Source organism: Ovis canadensis, chromosome 5, assembly GCF_042477335.2.
Source record: "Ovis canadensis isolate MfBH-ARS-UI-01 breed Bighorn chromosome 5, ARS-UI_OviCan_v2, whole genome shotgun sequence".
Lineage (NCBI taxonomy): Eukaryota > Metazoa > Chordata > Mammalia > Artiodactyla > Bovidae > Ovis > Ovis canadensis.
Genome location: NC_091249.1, coordinates 31079152 through 31104697, shown reverse-complemented (window position 1 = coordinate 31104697; position 25546 = coordinate 31079152). Strand labels below are relative to the sequence as shown.

General features: G+C 46.4%; 1 protein-coding gene across 1 annotated transcript in view; it reads left to right on the top strand.

The window, feature by feature from the left end:
- The window catches only part of ACSBG2 (acyl-CoA synthetase bubblegum family member 2), a 72981-nt gene that overhangs the window by 22367 nt on the left and 25068 nt on the right, over positions 1-25546 (top strand). Inside the window, exons 2-8 of the mRNA XM_069591372.1 lie at positions 4715-5214; positions 11029-11129; positions 13276-13505; positions 14419-14507; positions 15265-15385; positions 20441-20527; positions 24725-24874. Coding sequence (XP_069447473.1) covers positions 11075-11129; positions 13276-13505; positions 14419-14507; positions 15265-15385; positions 20441-20527; positions 24725-24874 — 732 coding nt within the window. The 5' untranslated portion in view covers positions 4715-5214; positions 11029-11074. The remainder of the gene's footprint in view (positions 1-4714; positions 5215-11028; positions 11130-13275; positions 13506-14418; positions 14508-15264; positions 15386-20440; positions 20528-24724; positions 24875-25546) is intronic.

Sequence of the window (25546 nt, the reverse complement as noted above, 5' to 3'; positions counted from 1 at the left end):
CCGAGGCTAATACCAAAGGAAATAGTCAAAGTGTTGGTAACTGTTGGCTCCTGGAGAAGGGATGCCGTGGAATCTGAGGAGGCAGAGGTGGAATCTGAGGAGGCAGAGGTGGAACAGGGCATTTTTTTTTTTGCTTTGTTACAAACCTTTCTGATACTCAAAACAACAACGAAACAAGGGGTATGAACTACCTTAATCGAAAAGTAAAAACTTAGGACTTCCCTGTTGGTCCAGAGGTTGAGACTCTGTGCTCCCAATGCAAGGGGCCCAGGTTTAATCCCTAGTTGGGGAACTAAGATCCCACATGCCACCTGGCCCAGCCAAAAGAGTAAAGACTTAAAAACACAGCAGACGAACGTCAGGACACTCCTTCTGTGCCGCACGCCATAGACACCCCAGATGCTGTGTTCTATTCATTCTGGCTGGGTAGGAGAGACGCACACTCTCACTAGTGGGAGCTGGGAGGAAAGTTGTAGTTTTCCTCTGGAAAAATAGAAATGAGAATCACCCTGGGGCATCTGTAGTAGGAATCTCCGAACTACCACCCCTTGTATCCAATCCAGCCTCTGCCTGAATTTGTGGTTTTTTTGCTTTGCAATTTTTTTTAAACTTTGTTTTTATTGAGGTATAATTGGCATGGTAACCCACTCCGGTATTCTTGCCTAGAGAACTCCATGGACAAAGAAGCCTGGCAAGCTAAGTTTCATAGGGTAGCAAAGAATCAGACACAAATTGAAGTGACTTAGCACGCATGCAATTGACATATGATGTTTCAAATGTGTACAACATAATGATCCCATATCAGAATACACTGCAAAATGGCCACCACAGTGTTTAGTTAATCACTTTACATAGCTACAATTTTTTTTCTTGTGAGAAGGCTTTTTAAGATCAACTTTCTTAGCAGCTTTTAAAAAATATATTCATTTATTTATTGGCTGCACTGGGTCTTTCTCTCCATGCATGGGCTTCTCATTGCAGTGGCTTCTCTTGTCATAAAGCACAGGCTCTAGGGCTGGGGCTTCAGCAGTTGAGGCACATGGGCTTAGCTGCCCTGCAGTGTGTGGAATCTTCCTGGACCAGGGATTGAACTCGTGTCCCCTGCATTGTGAATGTGGATTCTTAACCACTAGAAAACCAGGGAAGTCCAAGCAGCTTTCAAGTCTGTAATAGAATGCTATTAACTGAAGTCACCATGCTGTGCGTTACATCCTTACAGATTTTATAACTGGAAGTTTGTGCCTTTTGACCACCTCACCCATCTCCCCATCCCCACCTCTGAAACCAACAATCTGCTCTCTGTACCTGTGAGTTCTGTGTTTTGTTTTGATTCTATATATAAGTGAGATCATACAGTATTTGTCTTCCTGTCTGACCTTTCAGTAAGCATAATGGCTCTAAGATCCACCATATAGTCTCAAATGCCAGAATTTTCTTCATTTTAATGATTGAGAAGTATACCATTCTTGATATACACATAAAGAGGTATCATTTTGTTGCTGTTGTTCAGCTGCTATGTCGTGTCCAACTCTTTGTGACCCCAAGAACTGTAGCTCGCCAGGCTCCTCTGTCCTCCACTATCTCCTTCAGTTTGCTTAAATTCATGTCCATTGAATCGATGATGCTATCTGACCACCTCATCCTCTGCCGCCCCTTCTCCTTTTGCCTCCAATCTTTATTAGCACCAGAGTCTTTTCCAATGACCTGGCTCTTCACATTAAGTGGCCAAAGTATTGGCACTTCAGCTTCAGCACTAGTCCTTCCAGTGAATATTCAGGGTTGATTTCCTTTAGGATTGAATAGTTTGATCTCCTTACAGTCCAAGGGACTCTCAAGAGCCTTCTCCAGCACTACAATTCAAAAGTCTCAGTTCTTTAGCACTCAGCCTTCTTTATGGTCCAACTCTCACACTCATACATGACTACTGGAAAAACCACTGCTTTGACTATATGGACCTTTGTTGGCAAAGTGATGTCTCTGTTTTTTAATATGCTAGGTCTGTCATAGCTTTCCTTCCAAGGAGCAAGCATCTTTTAATTTCAAGTCTGCAGTCACTGACCAGTGATTTTGGAGCCCAAGAAAATAACATCTGTCACTGTTTCCACTTTTTCCCCGTTTGCCGTGAAATGATGAGACCAGATATCATGATCTCAGTTTTTTTAAATGTTGAGTCTCAAGTCAGTTTTTCCATTCTCCTCTTTCATCTTCATCAAGAGGCTCTTTAATTCCTGTTCACTTTCTGTCATTAGCGTGATATCATCGGCATATGTGACATTGTTACTTCTCCCAGCAATCTTGATTCTAGCTTAATACATATCATATGTCTACACACACCCCCCATATCTTCTTTATGCATTCACTTGTCAGTGGACACTTAGGTTGCAGGTCGCCTTGGCTATTATAAAAAGTGCTGCAGTGGACACAGGAGGACAGATCTCTATTCAAGATAGTGTTTTCATTTCCTTTAGATATATAACCAAAAGCGGATTGCTGGGTCACATAGTAGCTCTATTTGTAGTTTTTTTGAAGCGACTTTCACTTTGCCCTTGGCTCTGGAGGAGGGGGAGTCTTCCAGGGTCAGCGCGGTTGGGGTGGACAGATTTTTGCCAAATCAGGGCTTTTCTTTCTGCAGCTGCTGCCTCCACGCAATCCTGTTTTCTACTGTCAGACTTTTCTCGATTAAAATGTGCGCAGTGGCCTGGAATCGACTCTGTTCAGAGGAGGGGCTCATCCACCACCCAGAGGGCATGGTCACTGCTGATGGCCAAGACTGGCAGGGAATGAAAGGTCCCCATTGCGAGCTTATCTAGGGCAGGTAAGAGAAAGGTGAGACGAGGTCAACACCGGGGTTCTGGGGGGAGACGATGACTCCTCTTGCTATGTGTCAAGCTCATTGGGAAGCAGGGCAGACGAACTGAGCTTGTGAAAGGTTTATTTGGGGAGTGCTCAGGGTGGCCCTGGGGGAAGGGGAGGAGTCAGAACCTGGTTTCCAAGGCAGAGAGAAGATGCCCTTCCCCCATGGAGGCTTGGTGGCTGGGACCCCTCTCAATATTGCCCTGAGATGGGGTGATGGGCGGGCGGCTTGATGCCCCCATGTGGGTGTAGGTGGCTCTGGGAAGGGAGGGTGACCCTAGATGCGGAGGGCTATTCAGGGGAGGCGGATCCCAAGCCACCAGGAGTGGAGGTCCGCTTCCAGCAGCATTTCCAGAAGCTGTCAGTGTGCCCTTTAATCCTGAACGAGATCTGGGTGGATGTCCGTTGAGGTATTTCTGGATGGGCTTTTCCTGAGCGACTTACTTTTCTGTGGTGAGACTGCTGTCTGTGCACGTGTGTGAGAATATCTGTGAGAAGGTGTGTGAGTGCACGTGTGAGCACATGTGTATGCAATCCTACGTCCAATGAGGATGCACGAGAATGTGAGCTTGTCGTGCATACCCGTGTTGAGCACGTGTGTATGTAATTACGTGTCTGTATAGAGATTTGTGCATGAGTGCATCTGTGTGGCTATAATTGTGTATCTATAAGAGGGTTTATGTGACTTGAGTGTGTGGATGTATGCAATTGTGGGTCTGTAGGAGGGTGTGTTTGAGGGGGTGAATGGGTATGGTTGTGGGAGAATGTGTGCATGTGTGTGAGCGCAGATGAGTATGCATGTGAGTGTGTACGTGTGAAGGTGCATGTGTGTGTGCGTGAAACTCTATCTGTCCAGGACTAGCAAGGTGGCTGCACAGTCATTAGGAACCCAGGCTCCTGCCGTCTTGTTGCGTTGCCTCCTCACTTTTCAGTGAGGCAACAGTGGCAATAGGCAGGCAATTCCTTCCTATCCAAGGTGATTGCTTCAGATCTCAGCCTCCCACTAGGGAAAGGGGGTCCCAATCTCCTTTCCGTTACAGGCATGACTCTACAGCGACCCCTGCATTCCCTGTATCCACATTCCACAGCTCAGGATGTAGCCAGACGGCCACATGTTGCAACAAGGGGGCCTGGGAGATGATTTTTGGGTGAGGGGCTGGAAGAAGAGAGTCAGAATGGGTCCTGGTGGACACTGGCTTCAGGTGACTCGGTGCTCTGCAGTGTGACACTGCTCAGCCATGGATGGGAACTGCCTAGAAGGCTCCAGAGACAGTAGAACACTCCTGTTCTTGTCTCTTGGCAGAGCAGGGTGTTTGGGTGGTTGTTGTTCAGTCGCTCAGTCACGTCCGACTCTTTGTGACCCCAAGGCTCCCCTTGCTGGGCTCCCCTTCACTGTTTCCTGGAGTTTGCTCAAACTCATGTCCATTGAGTCAATGATGCCATCCAAACATCTCATCCTCTGTCGCCCCCTTCTCCTCCTGCCCTCAATCCTTCCCAGCATCAGATCTTTTCCAATGAGTTGGCTGTTCGCATCAGGTGGCCCAAGTACTGGAGCTTCAGCTTTAGCGTAAGTCCTTCCAATAAATATTGAGGTTGGGCAATAAGCCTTTACTGGATGAACACACCTGCTGCATGTCTGGCCAGGAGCTGTTTTAGGCACTGGGATGCAACTGCGAGAGGAGGCAGAAGCAAACTGAAAATGCATGGAGCCAGGGTATGTGATCAAAAGCAGTGAGTCAGGCCAACACCTGCCCAGCCTTTATAACTCAGCTCCAGGGACCTCTCCCGACCTCCCTGCCTAGGCCAGCCCCACTAGCAAACCCTTTCCACCGACATATGTTGGGTGTCTGTCTGACTCCAGGTTTCCCACGGTCTCCCTGAACAGACCTCATCTGGTTCTGCACATCTTCACGTCTTCAGCACTTAGCACGATGCCTGGTGTAAGCGCTGTGGCTCATATGAATCTCACCAGCAAGGTGAGGAGTGCAGTGCATGAAGGGATGGATGGGTGGAAAGAGAATGGCTGCCCTCCTGCTCTGGGAGCAGGAGTGGAGGTGGGGTGGCATGGGAAGGCAGGGGCAGCCAGTGATGTCATAAGAGATGACTGGGAGGAAGGTTCTGAAAGGCTGAATGGGATAGAAGGGCTGCTGGGAAGGGAAACTGCCTGCCTTCCTGCCTCTCATCACCACCACCATCCTGACGGTGACGAGAGCTGGGAAGGGGCAGCCCATTTTCAGGTTTCCAGGAGGAGCAACTTGTTTATCATCTCTGTGGAAGAAGAAAACACCCTGAGTGCCCAGATGACTCTGCAACCCATGCTTTGCTGTGATGGCCAGAACCATACCTGGTGAAGAGTGGAAGGTGCCAGTTCTGGGGGGGGCGGTGCCCCGGGGTCCTCTGGGATTTGCTGCTTGACAATCATACTGGACTTTCAATGTATCCATGTGTGCGCTCAGTCTCTCAGTCACATCCTACTCTGCAGCCCTGTAGCACTCCAGGCTCCTCTGCCCAGGCAAGAATACTGGACTGGGGTGACGTTTCTTACTCCAGGGAACCTTCCTGACCCAAGGAGTGAACTTGTATCTCCTACAACTCTTGCATTGGCAGGTGGATTCTTTACCACTAGCACCACCTGGGAAGCCCTCGATAAAGCAGTATGTCAATGTAACATTCAGGCATATTTGGATTCACCTCCAACACACCTTTTGGCCTCGAGCTAGACTCTCGATGTCTTTTTCTACTGCGTCTTCTAACTAGTTGCTGCTGGTGTACAAGAATGCTATTGGTTTTTAAATATTGATTTTCTATAATCACCTTAAAGAACTGTTTTTATTTTTTATTTTCCTTTTTCTTAGAATAGATGTGTTGGCTGTGCCAAGCAGCATACAGGATCTTAATTCCCCAACCAGGGATTGACTCTGCAACCCCTGCATTGGAAGTGCAGAGTCTTAATTGCCAGGGAAGTCCCAAATCTGTTTTTATTTCTAATAGCTTTTCAGTTGATTGAATATCTATAGAGGCAGTCAATCACATGCGATGGTGGTATTGCCTGTTTTCAATCTTAATTCCTCTCACTTCCTTTTCTTGTCTTATCGCATTGACTAAGGACCTCCATATCAATGCTGACTAGTAGAAGTGACAGCTGATGTCTTCATCTTCTTTCTGACGTCATGGAAACTCTTCTGATGGTTCTGTTGCCATTGTTAAGTATAACATTCATAGTTCTAGTAGATAGCCTTTATTAAGTTATGTAGACTCTTCCATTTCTTATGGGCTAAGAGATTTTCATTTAAAAAGTGGATATTTCATCAGGTTATATCTTGAGAAGATATAGTTTTCACTCTTGTCCCTTAAATTCAATAAGAATTCTTAATACATTGCTATAATGAGCCCTACATGGCTTTTTAAAATTGTGAAACACAATTTTGCATATAAAATGATGCACAAAACATTTTTAAGTACAGCTTAATAAATAGCAATACATGTCTGTGTACCTACTTTACTTTATGAAATATAATAGTACTAGCAACTTAGAAGTCTTCTGTGTCCTACCTGTTTCTCCTGTTCCTCCCTCACCTGAATGAGATAACACTTCTGAATTGCCCGCAGAACTTTTCCTTCTAGTTTTACCAGTTAAACAAGGACTGACTAATGTTGCCTGCTTGTGAACTTTATACAAATAAAATCACACTGCCATCTGCTTCTTTATCAGCATCAAGGCTGCGAGATGCACCCAGGGTTTTGTGTCTGTTTTTTTCATCACTGCATAGTATTCCATGAAGGTTGTATCCTTTCTGTCGCTGATGAACTTTCAGGCTGTTTCCACTTTGCAGTTCTTATGAACCCAGACACTATAATCATTCTTGCCCATGTCTCCTGGGGCAGACATGCAAAAGGTATATATGTGTGTGTGTGTGCGCTCAGTTGCTTCAGTCATGTCTGACTCTTTGTGAGCCTGTAAACTGTAGCCCACTAGACTCCTTTGTCCATGGGATTCTCCAGGCAAGAATACTGCAGTGGGCTGCCATGCCCTCCTCCAGGGGATCTCCCTGACCTGGAGATCAAACCCTTGACTCCTGTGTCTCCTGCATTGCAGGCAGATTCTTTACTCACTAAGCCATCTGGGAAGCCCTTGGGTATATATATATCTGGGAGTAAAAATGCCAGATCAGGGATATGCATGTGTTCACTTTGAACCATTAATGGCACAATGCTTTCCCAACGGGCCATGCCATCTTGAGCTCCCTTAGCAATGGAGGAGAGCTCCCACTCTTCTTCCTCTCCAGCATCTGATGCATTTTTGCACATCTACTGGGGATAACGTGATATCTCACTGTGGTCTTACTGTGCATTTCCCTTATTACCAAGGAACCTGAGCATCCTGTCCTGGGTTTATAACCCATTCAGTTCTGCGAACTCTCTGTTCAAGGCTTGCACCCATTTCCAATGGGGTTGTCTCTCTTAGTGTTTATTTACTTATTTAGCTGTGCCACGTGTTAGTTGCAACATGCAAGATCTTTAATTGCAGCATGCAGGATCTTTCAGTTGCAGTATATGGAATCTTTAAATTGTGGCATGCAAAATTTTCAGTTGCATGTTTGAACTCTTAGTTGCAACATGTGGGATCTAGTTCCCTGAGCAGGGATCGAACCCAGGACCCCTGCCTTGGGAACCTGGAGCTTTAACCACTGGGCCACCAGGTTAAGTCCCCCGAATTCTCCATTTTAAAGTGAATACTTCAGTGGCATTCAGTACATCCACAGCAATGTAATTCCAAAATATTTTCAACAGCCCCAAAGGAAACCATATATATGTTAAGCACCCATTCCCCACCCCCCTCCCTCAGCCTCAGGCAGCCACAAACCCACTCTCTGTCTGTGCAGATTAGCCTGTCTGGATGTTTCCTGCAAACGGACTCACACACTTGGTGCCTTTAGGTACCTGGCTTCTTTCTCTTAGCCTGATGCTTTCAAGGCACATCCTATTACTATCTTAATTGATCTTTGTTCCCTGGCTGTTTCTACCAACTAGAATGATGGTTTCAGGAGGGATTTCTGTATATCTGGTTGCCCGCTGGCTGGAGCCCTGCCTGGCTCACAGTAGTAGATGCTCAGGAAACACCAGGGTAAGAGAGAGGCTGACCCCCGGGGTGGAGCCCCTCCTGCCCCCTTGCTGAGCATGCAGGATGGGTTCCCGGTGTTGGTGAAGCCAGACGAGACCAGCGCATGCCCGCTGACGGCCACAGGCGCCTGGGGCTGTGTGACTTGAGACCTGTCTCTCACCTTCCTGTTTTCAGGGAATTGGTGGTCAACTCTGGGCTAGACTGCTGGCATTTTTGCATCGTGTCTGCCCAGGAGGTAATGACCTCTTAGACTAAAGACGCAGAACATTTTTTTCTTGAGTCACATACGTGGATTCATCTGCCTGCCCAGTCACCTTCTGTATTTGTTGTCCAGGATCTTGCTTTTTTTATTTAATTTTATGTCTTGGAGGACGTTCCATTTCGGGAACCGTGAATCAACATTTCTGGTGTTTTTTAATTGAGGTGAGAGTCGCATAACGTGAAATTAACCATTTTAAGATAAGCGGCTGGGTGGCATCTAGTACATTCACAATCTTGAGCAACCTTTGTTTCTGTTTAGTTCCAAAACATTTCCATCTCCCCACAGGGAAACTCTGTGCTCATAAAAAGTTACTCCGCATTCCTTCCCCAGCCCCCTGGCAACCACAAACCCACTCTGTCTCTATGAACATTTATATAAATGGACTCACACCCTGTGTGTCCTTCTGCGTTTGGCTTCTCTCACTGAGCAGCATGTTCCCCAGGTCCATCCATGTTGTATCGAGTGTCAGCACTTTTATCCTTTTCATGGCCAAATAACATTCCACTCTATGAACAAAATGAAATTCATGAGCTCATTTAAGAAACAGTTTTCAAGATATTTATGTAACTGTCTGCTGGGGCTGCTGTTAACAAAAACACTGTAGAATTGGGTGGCTTAATAGCAACTTCTTTTCCTTGTTGTGGCTGGGCTGGAAGTTCAAGATCAAGGTCTCAGCAGTGCTGGTGTCTGGTAAGGCCTCTCTTGCAATACGGCCTTCTCCTCACTATGTCCTCACGTGGTGGAGGAAGAGAGTTGTTTTCCTCTTCTTAGGAGGACAGCAATCCTATTGGATTAGGGCCCTACTCTTGTGACCTCATTTAACCTTGATTATGTTTCTCAAGGGGCTTCCTTGGTGGCTCAGTGGTAAAGAATCCGCCTGCCAATGCAGGAGATGTGGGACTGATCCCTGGGTCGGGGAGATCCTTTGGAGGAGGGCATGGCAACCCACTCCAATATTCTTGCCTGGAGAATACTCGGGGACAGAGGGGCCTGGTGGGCTACTGTCCATGGGGTCACAAGAGTCAGACATGACTCAGTGATGAGCAGGCACTCAACTTTCCTCAAGGCTCCATCTCTAAATGCAATCACTCAGGGGTTAGGGCCTCAACATACACATTTCGGGGAAGACCATTCAGTCCATGCGAATAACTGTTCTTTACAAATCTTATCATTTATTTGGCTGCACTGGGTCTCAGTTGCCGCATGCAGGATTTTTAGTTGTGGCATATGGACTCTTTACTTGTGGTATGTGGAATCTAGTTCCCTGACTGGGGATGAAACTCAGGCCCCCTGCACTGGGAGTGCAGAGTCTTAGCCACTAGACCACCAGGGATGTCTGGAAAATAACTGTGAATTCCTGTTATGTAGATGTTTAGAAGAATGTTATTTGAAAGGATTAACACATTGAAAGTCAAGGATGGTTAAGGAGTGGTGCTCGCCCCACATCACACACAAAAGGATTCAAACAGTGGTGTCCAGTTCCTGAACATGCAAGGACCCAGGGTAGCCCGGAATCCACAATGGCCTCTACCAATGGATTCATGATTGTGTGAACTTCAGTCCGATTACTGACAAAACATCCTCTAAAGGGGTTGCATCGGTTTTTACCCCAGTGTAGGAGAGCCTTTGTTATCCCCAATCCTCCCTCACTAACATGAGTTCTTTTTCAGTTTTCTGGGTCTTCCTTCATCTGTGTGAAAACTGCATCGTGTTTTCTACTGCATTTCTCTTTGGACTGAGATGGAGCATGTTTTTCTGGTTTTTTAGAAGTTAATTTGGTTGTATCAGGTCTTAGTTGTGGCATGCAGACTCTCGGTTGCAACATGGGCAGTCTAGTTCCTTGACCAGAGATCAAACCCGGGCCCCCTGCACTGGGAGTGTAGAGTCTTAGCCACCGGACCACCAGAGAATGCCCTGTTTTTCCTTTTTTTAAAAGTCACTTAAAACTGTTTTCAGAGAACCATCTATTCGAGATTTTGTCCCATTTTCTCATTGGGCTATTGGTCTTTTTCTTATTGATTCATTGGTATTCTTTACATATTAAGGAAATCAGGCTTTGATTGATTATATGTGTAGCCCATTTTTTTTTTCAGTTTGTTGTTGATCTTTTGATTCTGTTCATGGTATTCTTTGCTGTTTGAAAAACTTAAAACTTTTTATGTGCCAACATTTACTCTGTTTTATCCTTTATTGAGTTTTTGTGTTGTACTATCTTTAAGGAAACGAACCAGAACAGAACTCTCTTGGGAGAGTTGCTTCTCTTCAGGAAACTCCAAAATGTTCTCTCACCCATAGGATCACATATAGATCTAGCCTCTACATTCTCATTGTTCAAGAGACTCTTCTAGAAACTCGAAGAACTGCACATGCTCTGGACTTTACAATTGCTGGATGATCTGGCATGCACGCCTGGCTCCTCTCCTCCTAGGCCCAGGACAGGCATGATTAATCAATCCCAGGCTTCTAGGCGACATGACTAAGTCAACACCAGAGCTGGCTTCAGACCTGCAGCTTCTTTACCAGCCCTGCTAAGTTAAGCTTAGCTTCCAAGGTGGTGCTAGTGGTAAAGAACCTACCTGTCAGTACAGCAGATGTAAGAGACACAGGTGTGATCCCTGGGTCGGGAAGATCCCCTGGAGGAGGGCATGGCAGCCCACTCCAGTATTCTTGCCTGGAGAATCCCATGGACAGAGGAGCCTGGCAGGGGCTACAGTCCATGGGGTCCACAGAGTTGGACATGACAGAAGCAACTAAGTAGCACATGCTAAGTTTCTTGCTCTGTGCCTTGCAGCACGGTGAAGAATGGTCTCTGTAGACCCAGAAGGCCTGAAACCCAGATGACTCAAGAAGAGAAGGCTGAGGACCTCAAAGTAGAGATGAGCCAAGAACAAGGTACGATATGCCAGAGAGAGAAAGGTGTGCTGATTCACTGCTGTTTATAAAGGAGCCTGGGCTGGACAGCTGGGCACAGGCACTCTGCACCCCAGCTGATGGCCTTGGCTGAGGTGCCCGATCCTGGAGGGCCAAGTCTCTACATGTGATGGGTAGCAGAGGGGGCAGACGCAGGGAGTGACAGCCGGGCCCCGTCGTTCGGAGCAGAGCTCTGTGAGCCGAGTGACAGCGGGCGAGTCACCTGCTCTTTTGAAGTCTCCGTTGTACCCCTTGTACTGGGGGGGGGCATTAATAATAGAAGATCCCTATGGTTTCTCTAAGGTCTTCCCTGTAGCTCAAATTGTAAAGAATCTGCTTACAATTCAGGAGACCTGGGTTTGACCCCTAGGTCAGGAAGATCCCCTGGAGAAGGGAATGGCACCCCACTCCAGTACTCTTGCCTGGAGAGTCCCATGGACAGAGGAGCCTGGCGGGCTACAGTCCATGGGGTGGCAAAGAGTCGGGCATGACTGAGCGGCTAACACCAACGCTATAGCTTCTCTGGTGGCACAGTGGTAAAGAACCCGCCTGCCAATGCAGGAGACGCAAGAGGCTCGGGTTCCATCCCTGGGTCAGGAGGGACCCCTGGAGGAGGGCGTGGCAACCCACTCTGGTATTCATGCCTGGAGAATTCGAGGGACAGAGGAGCCTGGCGGGGGGCTACGGTCCATGGGATCACAAAGAGCTGGACGTGGCTAAGTGACTAAGCATGTTAGGGTGGTGTGCCTGTGTGGGTAAAGCATATATACACACATATACATTTAATATTATACATATTATGCCACATCATACATTACATATTACATATAGTGCAGATGTAATTGTGTGTGTGTATATATATGTGTGGCAGATGCAATAATTATATATATATAATAGTATATATTGTTGTCGCTAAGTTGTGTCTGAATCTTTTGTGACCCCCCACAAGGCTCCTCCATCCACGGGATTTCCCAGGCAAGAATACTGGAGTGGGTTGCCATTTCCTTCTCCAGAGGGTCTTTGTGACCTATGGATTGAACCTGAGTCTTCAGCATTGGCAGGCAGGTTCTTTACCCCAAGCCACCAGGAACTCCAATAATATATATATTAAGAATATGATTATATATATAGTACATATATATATATATATACTTACTATATAAGAATATACTTATATATATAGTACAGGTGTAGTTATATATATGCATATATAGTATATATGTAAGTACACTTATGGTACAGACGTAATCATATATGTAACGCAGATATGTGTATATACATATATTTCTAGTTAATGATTCAAATGCTAAAGGCTGATTCACATCAAATGATTCGAATGTTTCTAAAAGGAATAAAATAATGCCATTTACCACCTATGAATGGCCACAGATATTATCATACTAAGTCAGAAAGAGAATGACAAGTACCGTATGGTATCACTTATATGTGGAGTCTCAAATAAGACACAAAGGAACTTATCTGTGAAGCAAACAGACTCACAGACATAGAGAATAAACTTGTGGTTGCCAAGGGGGTGGGGGAGGCACGGACTGGGAGCCTGGGATTAGCAGATGCAAACTATTATACAGCGGATGGATAAACAAGGTCCTACTGTATAGCACAGGGACCTCTATTCAATATTCCTTGACAAGCCATAACGGAAAAGAACATATGTGTGCATGACTGAGCCACTTTTGCTGTACAGCATAAATTATCACAACCTTGTAAATCAACTATACTTCAGTAAAATTTTCAAAAAATGATTCAAATGTTGAAGAGTGAAATGGATGCAGCTTTCTTTGAAATGTGTCAAAAAGGAAGATGGCGCGATGGATGGATAAATAGAGGGATGGTTAGATGTGCTACCAGCTGTAGGATTTGGTGGTGAGTAACAAGGCGCTTGCTATACAAATCCAACTCTTTGTACGCTTGAAAATTTTCATAACAGACTGTTGGGGGAGGGTAAGGAAGAAATAAATAGGAACAGGGAAGCTTGAGTAGACCAGCACTGACCATGTGACTTCACTCGAAGCGTGGGATTCATTATCAAAAAAAGAGCCCCCTCCCGCCTCCTGAGTATGACGTGAATATAAAATATATGCCATCCAACCCTGGTGGTTATTTCCAGTTACTCCTAGGCTGTGGACCATTCACCGAGATGGAGAAGTCCTTACGAGGCTATCAAAACATGGGCCAGGCCACGAGAGCCCCATGACCATCCCTGAATTTTTTCGGGAGTCAGTCAACCGATTTGGGTCTTATCCAGCCCTAGCATCAAAGAAGAATGGAAAGTGGGAAGTTCTGAACTACAACCAGTACTATGAGGCTTGCCGGAAGACTGCGAGAGCCATGCTCAAGGTGAGTGCGCTGTCCACTCACTCCTTTATTCGCCCATCGTATATTAAATCATTCCTTCTATGTGGAAATACATATGGGACAAAATGCACAAGGCACCCCAAGAAAGAAGGTTAACTGGTAAAAATTTTCTTTCAAATCTTTGTTCCCTCTCTATGGAGTGACTGAGTTGGATGTATCTGGTTCAAGATCTCTCATGAGATTGTAGTCAAGCTACCAGCCTGGGCTACATCATTGGAAGGCTTGACTGAGGTGGGAGGGTCCACGTCTAAGCATGGCTAGCTCTCGGCAGGAAGCCTCAGTTGCTTCCTCTATGGAAGGTCCCTGGAGGAGTCAGATCCACAAAGACAGGAAGGGTAATAGATGGTGGGGGCCAGGGGCTGGGAAGTCAGTGTTTCATGGGGATAGAGTTTCAGTTTGGGAAGATGAGAAAGTTCTAGAGATGGATGGTAGGGATGGTTGCATAACAGTGCGAATGTACTTTTTTGGGTCACACTGTGGGGCTTGCGAGATCTTAGTTCCCACAGCAGGGATGAACTTGGGCCCTCAGCACTGAAAGCATGAAGTCCTAACCACTGGGCCACTAGGGAATTCCCCTGGATTTGGGGGGTTGTTTTAGGGTAAAGGAGCTTAATACCACTGAGCTGTGCACCTAAAGTTGGTTAGAATGATTAAAAACTAAAATCCATAAAAATTAGAATAAAAAAGGGGGTATTAAGTAGAGCGAGGCAAACCAGCCTCTCAAGAGTCACAAAAAAACATCACACTCTGGATTTCCATCTCAATGTGGGCTCTTCCCCCACGTGACTTCCGGGGGCTCTGGAGACCGCCTTCTGCCAATGAGCGGGTCCCACCTAGAAGCAAACCTCGCCTGTGTCTCCGTTCTCTGCTTGTCCGTCTGTTTTTGCCTTCCCAGCTGGGCCTGGAGCCGTTCCACTCAGTTGGCATCCTTGGGTTTAACTCCACCGAGTGGGTCCTTGCAGCTCTTGGTGCCATCTTCGCAGGGTAAGATCCTGGGCCCTGGACCCTGTGAATGCTGGGGTAGGGTAGGGGGCTGCTGCTCCGGGGCCTGGCACCCGCACAGGTTTCCACTGAGATATGAGCAGAGAGCCCTAGGCCAGCCAGTGAGATAGACACACACACACACACACACACACACACACACACACAGACACACAGACACACACACACACACACACACACACACACCAGTCATCTGAAATACACCAAAGGACTTGTACAGCTCAGGAATAAAAACACAGAAAGATTTTAAATAAGCAGGAAACTAGAAGGGAAACATCACCAAGGGAAGCAGCCAATAAGCACTTGGAAAGTTCCTTGAAGTCATCTGGCAGCAGGGAGATAAAAACTCACCACATAATGGTTGAAAGCAAAAAGAAAAGGTTGTGAGTGAAGGGAACAGGTGCCTGGGGGAGGGGTGGGGGTTCCAAATCACACCTCCTATTTACTATGGGACCCTGAACAAGTGACTTCCTTCCCTTGAGCCTCAGTTTCCTTATCTGTAAAATGGGTACTGTGAGGGCTCCATATCATAGCAACATCACAGGAGTCCATACTCCCATCATTGCTGTCATTCCTGTCCTTTTCATCATTGCCCAGTTGTGGAGGGAGGGAAGCTGGTGGCAGGACTTCAGACTCAGAACCTGCCGGCAGGCCCTACCCCCAGACCCTTTCCTCCCCTTCCAGGATGTTCTTGACTTAGGTATGTGGGCACACACATGTGTGTGTTTTCTTTTCCCAGGGGCTTCTGTGTTGGTATTTATGCCACCAACTTCGCGGACGCCTGTGAATATGTCATCACTCATGCCAAAGTGAACATCCTGCTGGTGGAAAATAACGCACAGTTGCAGAAAATCCTTTCGGTAACAACTGCCCCCACTCCCCCACCCCCCGCCCGCTAGCACCCATCACCAAGGAAGAAGGGATGTGTGCAGAGTGGAGGAGTTTAACTTCCAAAGCATATTCTTTTCCTACTTGGCCTCCATTTTTCTTTATGTGGACCATTTTTAAAGTCTTTATTGAATTTGTTACAGTACTGCTTGTGTTTTGTTTTGGTTCTTTTTGGCTGAGGGAGGTATGTGGAATCTTAGCTCCCCGACCAGGGGTCAAACCTGCACCCCCTGCACTGGAAGGTGAAGCCTCAACCCCTGGATCATCAGAGAAGTTCCCTGGGCCTCTGTTTTCTAAAATGCACTTGTGTTATTTCATATACAGTCCACTGTGGATCACTTTTCTCTTAAAACGTTATCTTGAGCCTTGCCACGCTTTCAATTCTCATCTCTTAGGATCATCCTCTTTTTTTTTTTTCCAAGGTGAAACAGCTTCTTAATAATCATACTTTAAGGTATTCCTTTAAATTAAAGTCAAATTTTGTAGTCACAGCACATTGACTGTTTTCTTCTGATAAATCTAGATGTCCAATGAACAATCTCAAAATATTTCTTGACTTTGTGTAAGCCTAGTAATATATCCGGTCTGTTCATCACATGGTTTAAAATTTACTTTCCAACTCCTCAAACCAAGTTATCTAGAATATTTGAATGATCAATAAAAATTCAGGAAAATGAGCCCTGGCCAGTGTGTCTACACCCAGGCTACCACTGTACAACCTCTTATTAGGTCTTACTTTGTCTATAAAGTAGGAAGTGAGAGAGTGAGTTAAATAAGTGTGGGTTTTTTTTTTTTTTTGAAGACTTATTTTTTTGTTAGTAACTATCCATTACCATGAATAAATCCAAATTCGCTTTAATTCTCACAATAACCTTGGGAAGTAGCTGTTGTCTCCATTTTAAATGAGGAAACTGAGTCTCAGAGAAAGAACAGGAAGAAAACTCCCAGTTATTAAGATGGTTACAGGCTTTGTTTGTTACTGCATTTACTCCTTTACAAAACACTGTTAGATCTTAATACTGCTGCTGCTGCTGCTAAGTCGCTTCAGTCGTGTCTGACTCTGTGCGACCCCATAGACGGCAGCCCACCAGGCTCCCCCGTGCCTGGGATTCTCCAGGCAAGAACACTGGAGTGGGTTGCCATTGCCTTCTCCTCATCCTCTTTTCTGAAATGCTTTTGTGTTTCTCTTCTGTTTCCTCCCCAAGTCTCACTGCTTCACTGTTTCACTACTTTCTGGTGGATGTCTGGCTCTCCCCCCAGGGCTTGTATGTTTGCTTTGGGTTCTTCCTTTCAAGCTGCATTGAGCTTGTTACATCTTACATTTTATATCAGAAGTTTGGGGGGCAATTTTCCTCTGCTTTGCTGTGACTTTTTAAAATTTTTCTTTTGGGTTGTGCTGGATCTTCGTTGCTGCTCCTGGGCTTTCTCCAGTCGTGGTGAATGGGGGCTACTCTTTGTTGCAGAGAGAGGGCTTCTCATTGTGGTGGCTCCTCTTGTTGTGGAGCATGCATGGGCTTTAGGGCATACAGGCTTCAGTAGTTGTGAAGGCTTAGTTGCTCTGTAGCATGTGGAATTGTCCTCGACCAGGGATTGAACCCATGTCCCCTACATTGGCAGGCAGATTCTCATCCACTGTATGACCAGGGAAATCCTACGATGACTTTTTGTACTCAGTGAAATCTGACTCCTCTCTTACTCCTTTTTTTCCCTCCTTGCGTTATCTTTGTATGGATGCTGGAGAAACATTTCCCGTGATTTGTGTTTGAATGATTGCAGTTGTCTGAACCAGGTTTTGACAGAAGTATTCTGAAAGGAGGGAAGTTCTTCGGAAGAGTGAACCTCCATGGCCAGAGTTATTGCTCAGCCCAAGAGCCACTGTGACTTTCTTTCTTCCCTTCTTTCCTTCTGTATCTTTTTTTTGGCCACACCATGAAGCATGTGGGATCTTAGTTCCCCAACCAGGGGTCAGACACACGTCCTGTGCATTGGAAGTATGGCGTCTTAACAACTGGACCATCAAGGAAGTCCTCTGACTGTTTCTTTAATACCCTATTCCATTTCTCCTGTGTTAGACGTTTCATATTTCTGAAGTTGAGATTTAAGTCTTGCCATCAGTGCCAAAGACAGTATCCTCTGAACATCAAGGGTGTTTGCCCACATATTAACTTCACTGAGACTAGGGTAGAGTCACCAGACTCAATGAAATCCAGCCTGACTTAGTGAAAGTGGACATTTTGTGCCACCAGGCCTCCTTCAATGCAAAACCTAACTCCTGAGCTGGTTCAGGAAGCACAGACTTCTACTTTCTGGTTGTCTGGTTTTTTTTTTTTTTTTTTTTTTGGCTGCACCACGTGGTATGCGGGATCTTAGTTCCCTGACCAGGCATCAGACCTGTGGCCCCTGCAGTGAAAGTGTGGAGTCTTAACCACTGGACTGCCAGGAAAGTCCCCAGACTTCTACTTTCTGAAATTGCTTTCTGAAGCCATGCTTCTTTGGTTCCTGGTACTCAATTCATGTCCTGTCTGTCCTGTTCATAGCAGAATGCACTGCTTGCGAGGTGACTGGTGATGAGTGAGGGTAGGGCCGTTTTCCTCCCTGCTGTGAATACAGGCTTCTGATTTGGGTTTTCCCACTGTTAGAAAATGCTTCGTGTTCCATCCTTCCCCTGCAGCCACCTCACTGCTATGACTTCCAGTCCTTGGTCTGGTATCTTCAACCTCACAGGCATAAAGCAGTATCTGAATTATTTCCATCTCCTAGTTTCACTTCCCAGGTGGCTCAATGGTAAAGAATCTGTCTGCCAATGCCCCAAATGCAGGAGACATGAGTTTAATCCCTGGGATGGGAAGATCCCCTGGAGAAGGAAATGGCAACCTACTCCAGGATTCTTGCCTAGAGAATCCCATGGACAGAGGAGCCTGGCGGGCTACAGTCCATGGGGTGGGGAGATTTGGATATGACTGAACATGCACACAGACACTGAGTCTGACCAAAGAGGCAGTTTGCAGAAGATCTGTTGTTCTGGTTGCTCTGAGTGAAAGACTCAGAGCCAGGCTCCTCCCAAACTGCATGTTCAGGTCCTCTTGGAAATCTTTCTTTCTTGGTGATGTTCGCAGCCTGTAACCCTCCAGGGCTTCCTTCTTCCTTCAGAATAAACCACAGACTCCTCACCATCCCTTCCCCAGGGCATGGCCTCCTGGCCCTCACGCCCTTTCCTGCCTCCTGCCCTGGACTCCTCCCTTCCACCCTCACTCCAGATCATCCTGGACTTTTTACATCTCTCAAACATGCCAGCCACTGCCTGTTTCAGGTTTTTTGGATGTCTGTTCCTTCTCTCTCTGGAAAACTCTTGTCCAGATGTGAAAAGCACTGCTGTCATCTTTTCTCTCCAGCCCATGGCAGAGACTTGGCTATAATCAGCATTCTTGACGCTGGAGGTGACATCTGCATTGCATTGGTAGGAATGTGCCACAGACACAAATGTCCTCCCCTTGCATGAACAACAAGATTCTTGCAGGGGACAAGAATCCCCTGAACCTTACAGTTGTAGGTTTAGATAGAGCGTTCTGAACCTGCCCAGGTTCCGGCCACCTTCATGGAGAACTTCTGTGGCCTGACGCCAACTAGAAGTTTCGCTAGATCTTGGCTGCGTAGCTCAAGGTGCCTTTGAGGAGAAGCCAAGAAGGTTGTCCTTTGACTCATCAACTGAGAGGCACAACTCGGTGCAGCAGAACTCAGGAGGTTGTTGCCCTCAGCCCTCTTCAATGGTTGGGGTCTATTGATAACAACCATAAAGAACTTAGCAGTGCTAAGACCAGGTTGCTTAGTATCAGTCAAGGCACAGAGCCAAGTTTCACTGTGTGGGCAGGGAAGGGAAAGAGGTAGGGGTCCCTGTGGGAGAAAGCTTAGGACACACTCTCCTGGGCCAGGTTATCCTGAGGTCCATGCATAAATTTGACTGTGTGGATCACAACAAACTGTGGAAAATTCTTAAAGTGATAGGAATACCAGACCACCTTACCTGCCTCCTGAGAAACCTGTATGCAGGTCAAGAAGCAACAGTTCAGAATCAGTCATGGAACAATGGACTGGTTCAAAATTGGGAAAGGAATCCATCAAGGCTGTATATTATCACCTTGCTTATTTAACTTATATGCCAAGTACATCATGCGAAATGCCAGGCTGGATGAAGCTCAAGCTAGAATCAAGACTTCTAGGGAAAATATCAATAACCTCAGATATGCAGATGATACCACCCTAATGACAAAATGAATAGGAACCAAAAAGCCTCTTAATGAAAGGGAAAGAGAGTGAAAAAGCTGGCTTAAAACACAATGTTCAAAAAACAAAAATCATGACACCCGGTCCCATCATTTCATGGCAAATAGATGTGGAAAGAATGGAAAGGGTGTCAGACTTTATTTTCTGGGGCTCCAAAATCACTGGGGATGGTGATGGCAGCTGTGAAATTAAAAGATGCTTGCTCCTTGGAAGAAAAGCTATGACAAACCTAGACAGCTTATTAAAAAAGCAGAGACATCACTTTGCTGACAAAGGTCTGTATAGTCAAAGCTATTGTTTATCCAGTAGTCATGTATGGATGTGAGAGTTGGACCATAAAGAAGGCTGATGACCAAAGAATTGATGCTTTCAAATTTGTGGTGCCTGAGAAGACTCTTGGGAGTCCCTCGGACTGCGATCAAACCAGATAATCCTAAAGGAAACCAACCCTGAATATTCATTGAAAGGACTGATGCTGAGGCTGAAGCTCCAATCCTTTGGCCACCTGATGCAAAGGGCAGACTCACTGGAAAGGCCCTGATCCTGGGAAAGATTGAGGGCAAGAGGAGAAGGGGGCTACAGAGAATGAGATGGTTGGATGGCATCATCGACTCAATGGACATGAGTTTGAACAAACTTAGGGCGATAGTGAAGGACAGGGAAGCCTGGCGAGCTACAGTCCACGAGGCTGCAAAGAGTCCTACACGACTGAGCGACTGAACAACAAACGCACAACTTTCTTTCAGATTCCGAGCAACAAGATGGAGACCCTAAAAGCGATCGTTCAGTACAAGCCGCCCGTGGACGACAGCAAATGTGAAAACCTGTACTCTGTAAGTGTCAACAAAGGAGAGGACCGGGCCTTAAAGGGAAGGAGGGCACTGGCAAAGGAAGTGGGTGGTGAGCAAGGGGAAGGGCGGGGCCATACAAAGGAAACGAGTGAGGACTCAAGGGAACTGGGTCGTGAGCAACAGAGGTGGGTAGTTGTAGTGGTAGTTTAGTTGCTAAGTCGTGTCCGACTCCTTGAGACCCTACGGACTGCATTCTGCCAGGCTCCTCTGTCCGTGGGATTTTCCAGGCAAGAATACTGAATGGGTTGCCATTTCCTTCTCCAGGGAATCTTCCCAACCCAGGAATCGAACCTGTGTCTCCTGCATTGCAGGCAGATTCTTTACCAACTGAGTTAGGAGGGAAGCCCACAGAAGTGGGTGGAGACTCAACCACCCATTGAGTGGTGGGCAAGGGAGAAGGCGAGGCCTCACAAGAGAAGGGGGTGAGGCTTTTGAGAGAATTTTTTTGTGCCATGAAGGGTCTGATTTCCCAGAAGGTGTCTGTTCTGGTAATTTATTTATGTGTAACAAATCACCCCAAAAATTGGTGGCATAAGACAGTACCAATCCTTTTATTATTAGTTTTTTTTTCCATAGCATTAGCATAACTGAGGATTTCTGTGGTGGCACAGTGGTAAAGAATCTGCCTGCCAATGCAGGAAATGTAGGTTTGATCCCTGGGCGGGGAAGATCCCCTAGAGTAAGAAACGGCAACCCACTGCAGTGTTCTTGCCTGGAAAAATCCCATGGACAGAGGATACTGGTGGGCTAAAGTCCATTGAGTTGCAGAGTGGGACAGACTGAGAGCATGCATACCCACACACAGCGTAACTGAAAAAATACTGCAGCACTGAAAATATGTGTTGGAACTCACAACACTAAGTTTAAATATTTAATTTATATTCAAGTCAGAATTTATTATAAATTCACTTTCCTGGCTCTCACAGATGCAAAGTCATCAGTATCTTTGTTAAAACCATTAGCCATTTTTAATGTATGAAAATACACATACCAGGGGCACCCATTTCTGCTATGGCTTGGACCAATAGCCCTGTTGGAGCCTGCCTTTTTTGTTTTCAAATTTTGATGTTTCATCCATCAGAGATTTGCTTTTTGATACTGACTTTTAAAATATTGCATTGAAATATTATTTACCTTGATAGCAAGCTTTTTTGGGGGGAAATTCCCTAAAAAATTTGCACTCAAAGAGAAGCCCCTGGCCTGCAGTCTGGTCCTGACTCTGCACCTGGGACTCCTCCAGCACCTTTATTTCTCTTTTTCTGCTTCTGCGATGTCTTTGGGACCTGTGGGCTTGTTTGGTAGCTCAGATCTCCACAGAGAATGTTTTTTGGTTTGTTTTGTTGTTGTTTTTGCCATGCTGGGCAGGATGGCGGGGATCTTTGTTCCCTGACCAGGGATGGAACCTGCGCCCCCTGCAGTAGAAGGAAGCTCAGACCACCGGGAAAGTCTCCAGAGAGAAAGTTTTGAGGAGAGAAACATCCAGGCCAAGCCGCAGACCAGAGTCCACCTCTTACTGAGGGAGGGACAGGGCCCCTGAAGACTGTGTGACATCATACATGTCACATTCTTTTTTTTTTTTTTTTGCATATTCAGTCTGCCTTAGGGCCTTCTAGAGTCAGAAAATGCTTGACTGCAAGCAACAGAGACCCACTTAAGCCAAAGGAGAGGGTTTGGGTCTTGTTTCTAAGGATACAAGAAGTTAACTCACAGAAATCAGGGCAGGAGGTCTGTGAGGGACCAGCCCAGGCTCCTGTTGTTAATGTTCCTGAGATCAGGCCATCAAACCCATGATCCAAATCAGAAGTCCTAACATGTCATGGAATTTATTTGGTTTTCCCTCCACTCAAGTGGGAGGAAAGATGACAGTGATCCTTTCTGGCCAAAACACTCGCCAGCTTGCGTACCTTTCAGAAAACCTTAGAATATTAAGACCAGGATGATAACTAAGTAAGTAAGACAACTGATCAGAATCACAGACCTTTCAGAGGTTAAATAAAAGTGACCATCACGGCAACAAGATCTTAAGTCTGGAAAAGTTAAACCCTTTTTTTAGAAACAGTATTTACCGCAGGGTTTCTCAGCCTCACTGGATATTCAAGGTGGATATTTTTTTTCTTTTGAACTTGCTATTTTGTATTAGGATATAGCCGATTAATAATATCGTGATAGTTTCAGGTAAACAGTGAAGGGACTCAGCCATACATAAACATGTATCCATTCTCCCCAAAACTCCCCTCCCATCCAGCTGCCACATGACACTGAGCAGAGTTCAGGGTGGGTAATTCTTTATTGTGGGGGCTGTCCTGTGCATTTTTAGGTGTTAAGGAGCGACCCTGGCCTCCCTCCACCTACTACATCCTAGTTGAAACAATCACAAATATCCTCGGATACTGTGTAGGTCATCTGGCCAAGGGTGGGGAGATGGGCAAAACTGTCCCTACAGATTAGGTATCTACTTCTCTGCCAGGGCAAGTAGAACCTCCTATTTTCAGATTCAGTTTAGGAATACATTCATTAGAACTGAGAGAAAAAGGAAATGCCTGGGAAATTAGCAGGTGAAATTTGAGGGCAAGGGGATGACAGAAGAAGACCATTAACTGGGCAGGTGGTGATGCCTGGAGTTGGACTCTGGACCAATTCCAGATTTCCAATAGAGGACTGGATTGGACCAGGTTGGGTCCACTGTCTATGTGATCCCATCATCTGTGGCCATGGGAGGATGAGGTCCTGCACCTGCCATTAGGGGAGCATCCTTTTGAGGGGGGGCTTGGGGCATTTCTCAGAGAAAGGACAGGGTCCCTCCAAAGGTCGGTGTGCACTGCACCTCTCACCATCACTCCACCCTGTTAGAGATGCTCTGGTGAAAGGTCCTTCCCTTTTGGATGGGGCCAGCATTGCCCTGTCAGGTTGCAGGCAATGCTGGCCATTTCTAGAGGACATGGAGAGCCCTCTATTTTGCAGACAGGACACTGTCCTCCTCCAGAGCCCCACTGGAGGATCAGAGACAGCATTTTTGCAGTTCTTATGTGAAATTCAGTTCATACAGCCTCACAGTTCCTTGTGAGGCATCAAATTCTAAGGTAATTAAAAGCACAGGCTCTGGACTCTTGGGTTAAAATGCTAGCTCCTCTGTTTACTTAGTGTGTGACCCTGGGCAGGTAACTTACCACCTCTGAGCCTCAGGTTCTCCATCTGCCAGAGGGAGATGATGTATGTCTTATCACTAAGGATATCTTTGGTTGCAAGTGATAATAGCCTAACCCCAAATGGCGTAAGCTTCCAAGATCATCTGTTGGCTCATGTAACTACAACCCATGCACAGCTGGAACCAGGAGCTCAAATAACATTCCCAAGGCTCCATTTGGTGGCAGAGTGGTAAAGAATCTGCCTGCCAGTGCAGGAGACATAAGAGATGTGGGTTCAATCCCTGGGTCAGGAAGATCCCCTGGAGAGGAAATGGCAACCCACTCCAGTATTCATGCCTGGAGAATCCCCATGGACAGAGGAGACTGGTGGGCTACAGTCCATTGGTTACAAAGAGTCAGACACAACTGAAATGACTTAGCAGGCTCCATTTTGCTCTTCACTAACCTTGCTTCCCTCTAGTCCTGAGACAGTCCAGCAGCTCAAGTTACCTCATGTCCAGATGATTCATTCATGTCCCAGCACTTCCAGCCAAAGCCCTGACCTTCACTGTGATTGGACCATCTGAGGTCACATGTCCAGAACCAGTCCAATCACTGTGGCCCAGGCAGATGGGACCTTCTAGCTTAAGCCAATCAGGATGGCCTTCAGTTCCATCAATCTGGTCACTAAGTTTGAGGTGCCAAGTGGAATCTGGAAAGGCAGAGAACAAATGATCCTGAACTCTGCTGTTCTAAGCATTTTACACACAGTGACCCATTTACTGCTTCAAACAACCCAAAGAGCTGGGCCTTGACATCATCCCCATTTTACCTATGAGGAAACTGAGGCGGAGCTGCTTGAGTAGCCTGCCCAGGAAGTGGAGAAGCAGGTGTCTCAGGGCCTCTGTATGAAGTACCCTTCCTCCTGCTGGGAATCATCTTTCCAGGGCAGCTGGTGAGGCAAGACCTGACTGGGGAAGGGGAACACCTGGTGTGCCGGGGGCCCCCTCACACCCTTGAGCCGCCACCCTCTGCTGGTCTTTTCTTTCCGTAGTGGGATGACTTTCTAGAACTTGGCAGTAGCATTCCCGATGCCCAACTGGACCAGATCATAAAAAGCCAGAAGGTCAATCAGTGTGCTGTGATCATCTATACTTCTGGGACCACGGGCCAACCCAAGGGGGTGATGCTCAGCCATGACAATGTAAGTGCTGTCTCTGCTGACGGGGTTGGACTCTGCAGCCTCCAGGGTCTCGATGCCTTGGGGCAGAGGCCTTCAGACTGCTTTTGTTCTTGACCCACAGGAGCACAGTGGTGTTTAGGAGCACAGTGGCATGGGGGACCTTGATCTGTGGGGCAGAGAGACTTAAGCCAAACTTCCAAGGTCGGGGCAGCACAGTGCAGGGGTTGAGATCAGGGACTCTGCAGGAGACCTGGCTCTATGATCTTGGGCAACACATCCAGGATCTCTAAGCCTTGGTTTCCTCATCTATAAAATGGGTGTGATGTGACAGTCCCTGCCTCCTGGGTTGTTTGAGCTCAGAACCATGCTTGATAAAATTAGTATGTGAAAGGGCAGTGTAAACACTGAGTTTCAGGGGATAAAGCAGGAGCTGATGTTTTAGTTACTTGAGGAAGGCTCTGTGCTTGGGGAAAATGCATGCATGTCTGAGTGGAGTCCAAAGCTGATGGTAATTTAGGTCACTGGTAGGGAAGAATAGGGGAATCCATGCTAAAAGATCCTATTTATATAAAACCCTAGAAAGGGACTTCCCTGGCAGTCCAGTGGGTAAGAGTCCACCTGCCAATGCAGGGGACACAGATTCAGTACCTGGTCTGGGAAGATACCACATGCAGAAGGGCACCTAAGCCTGAG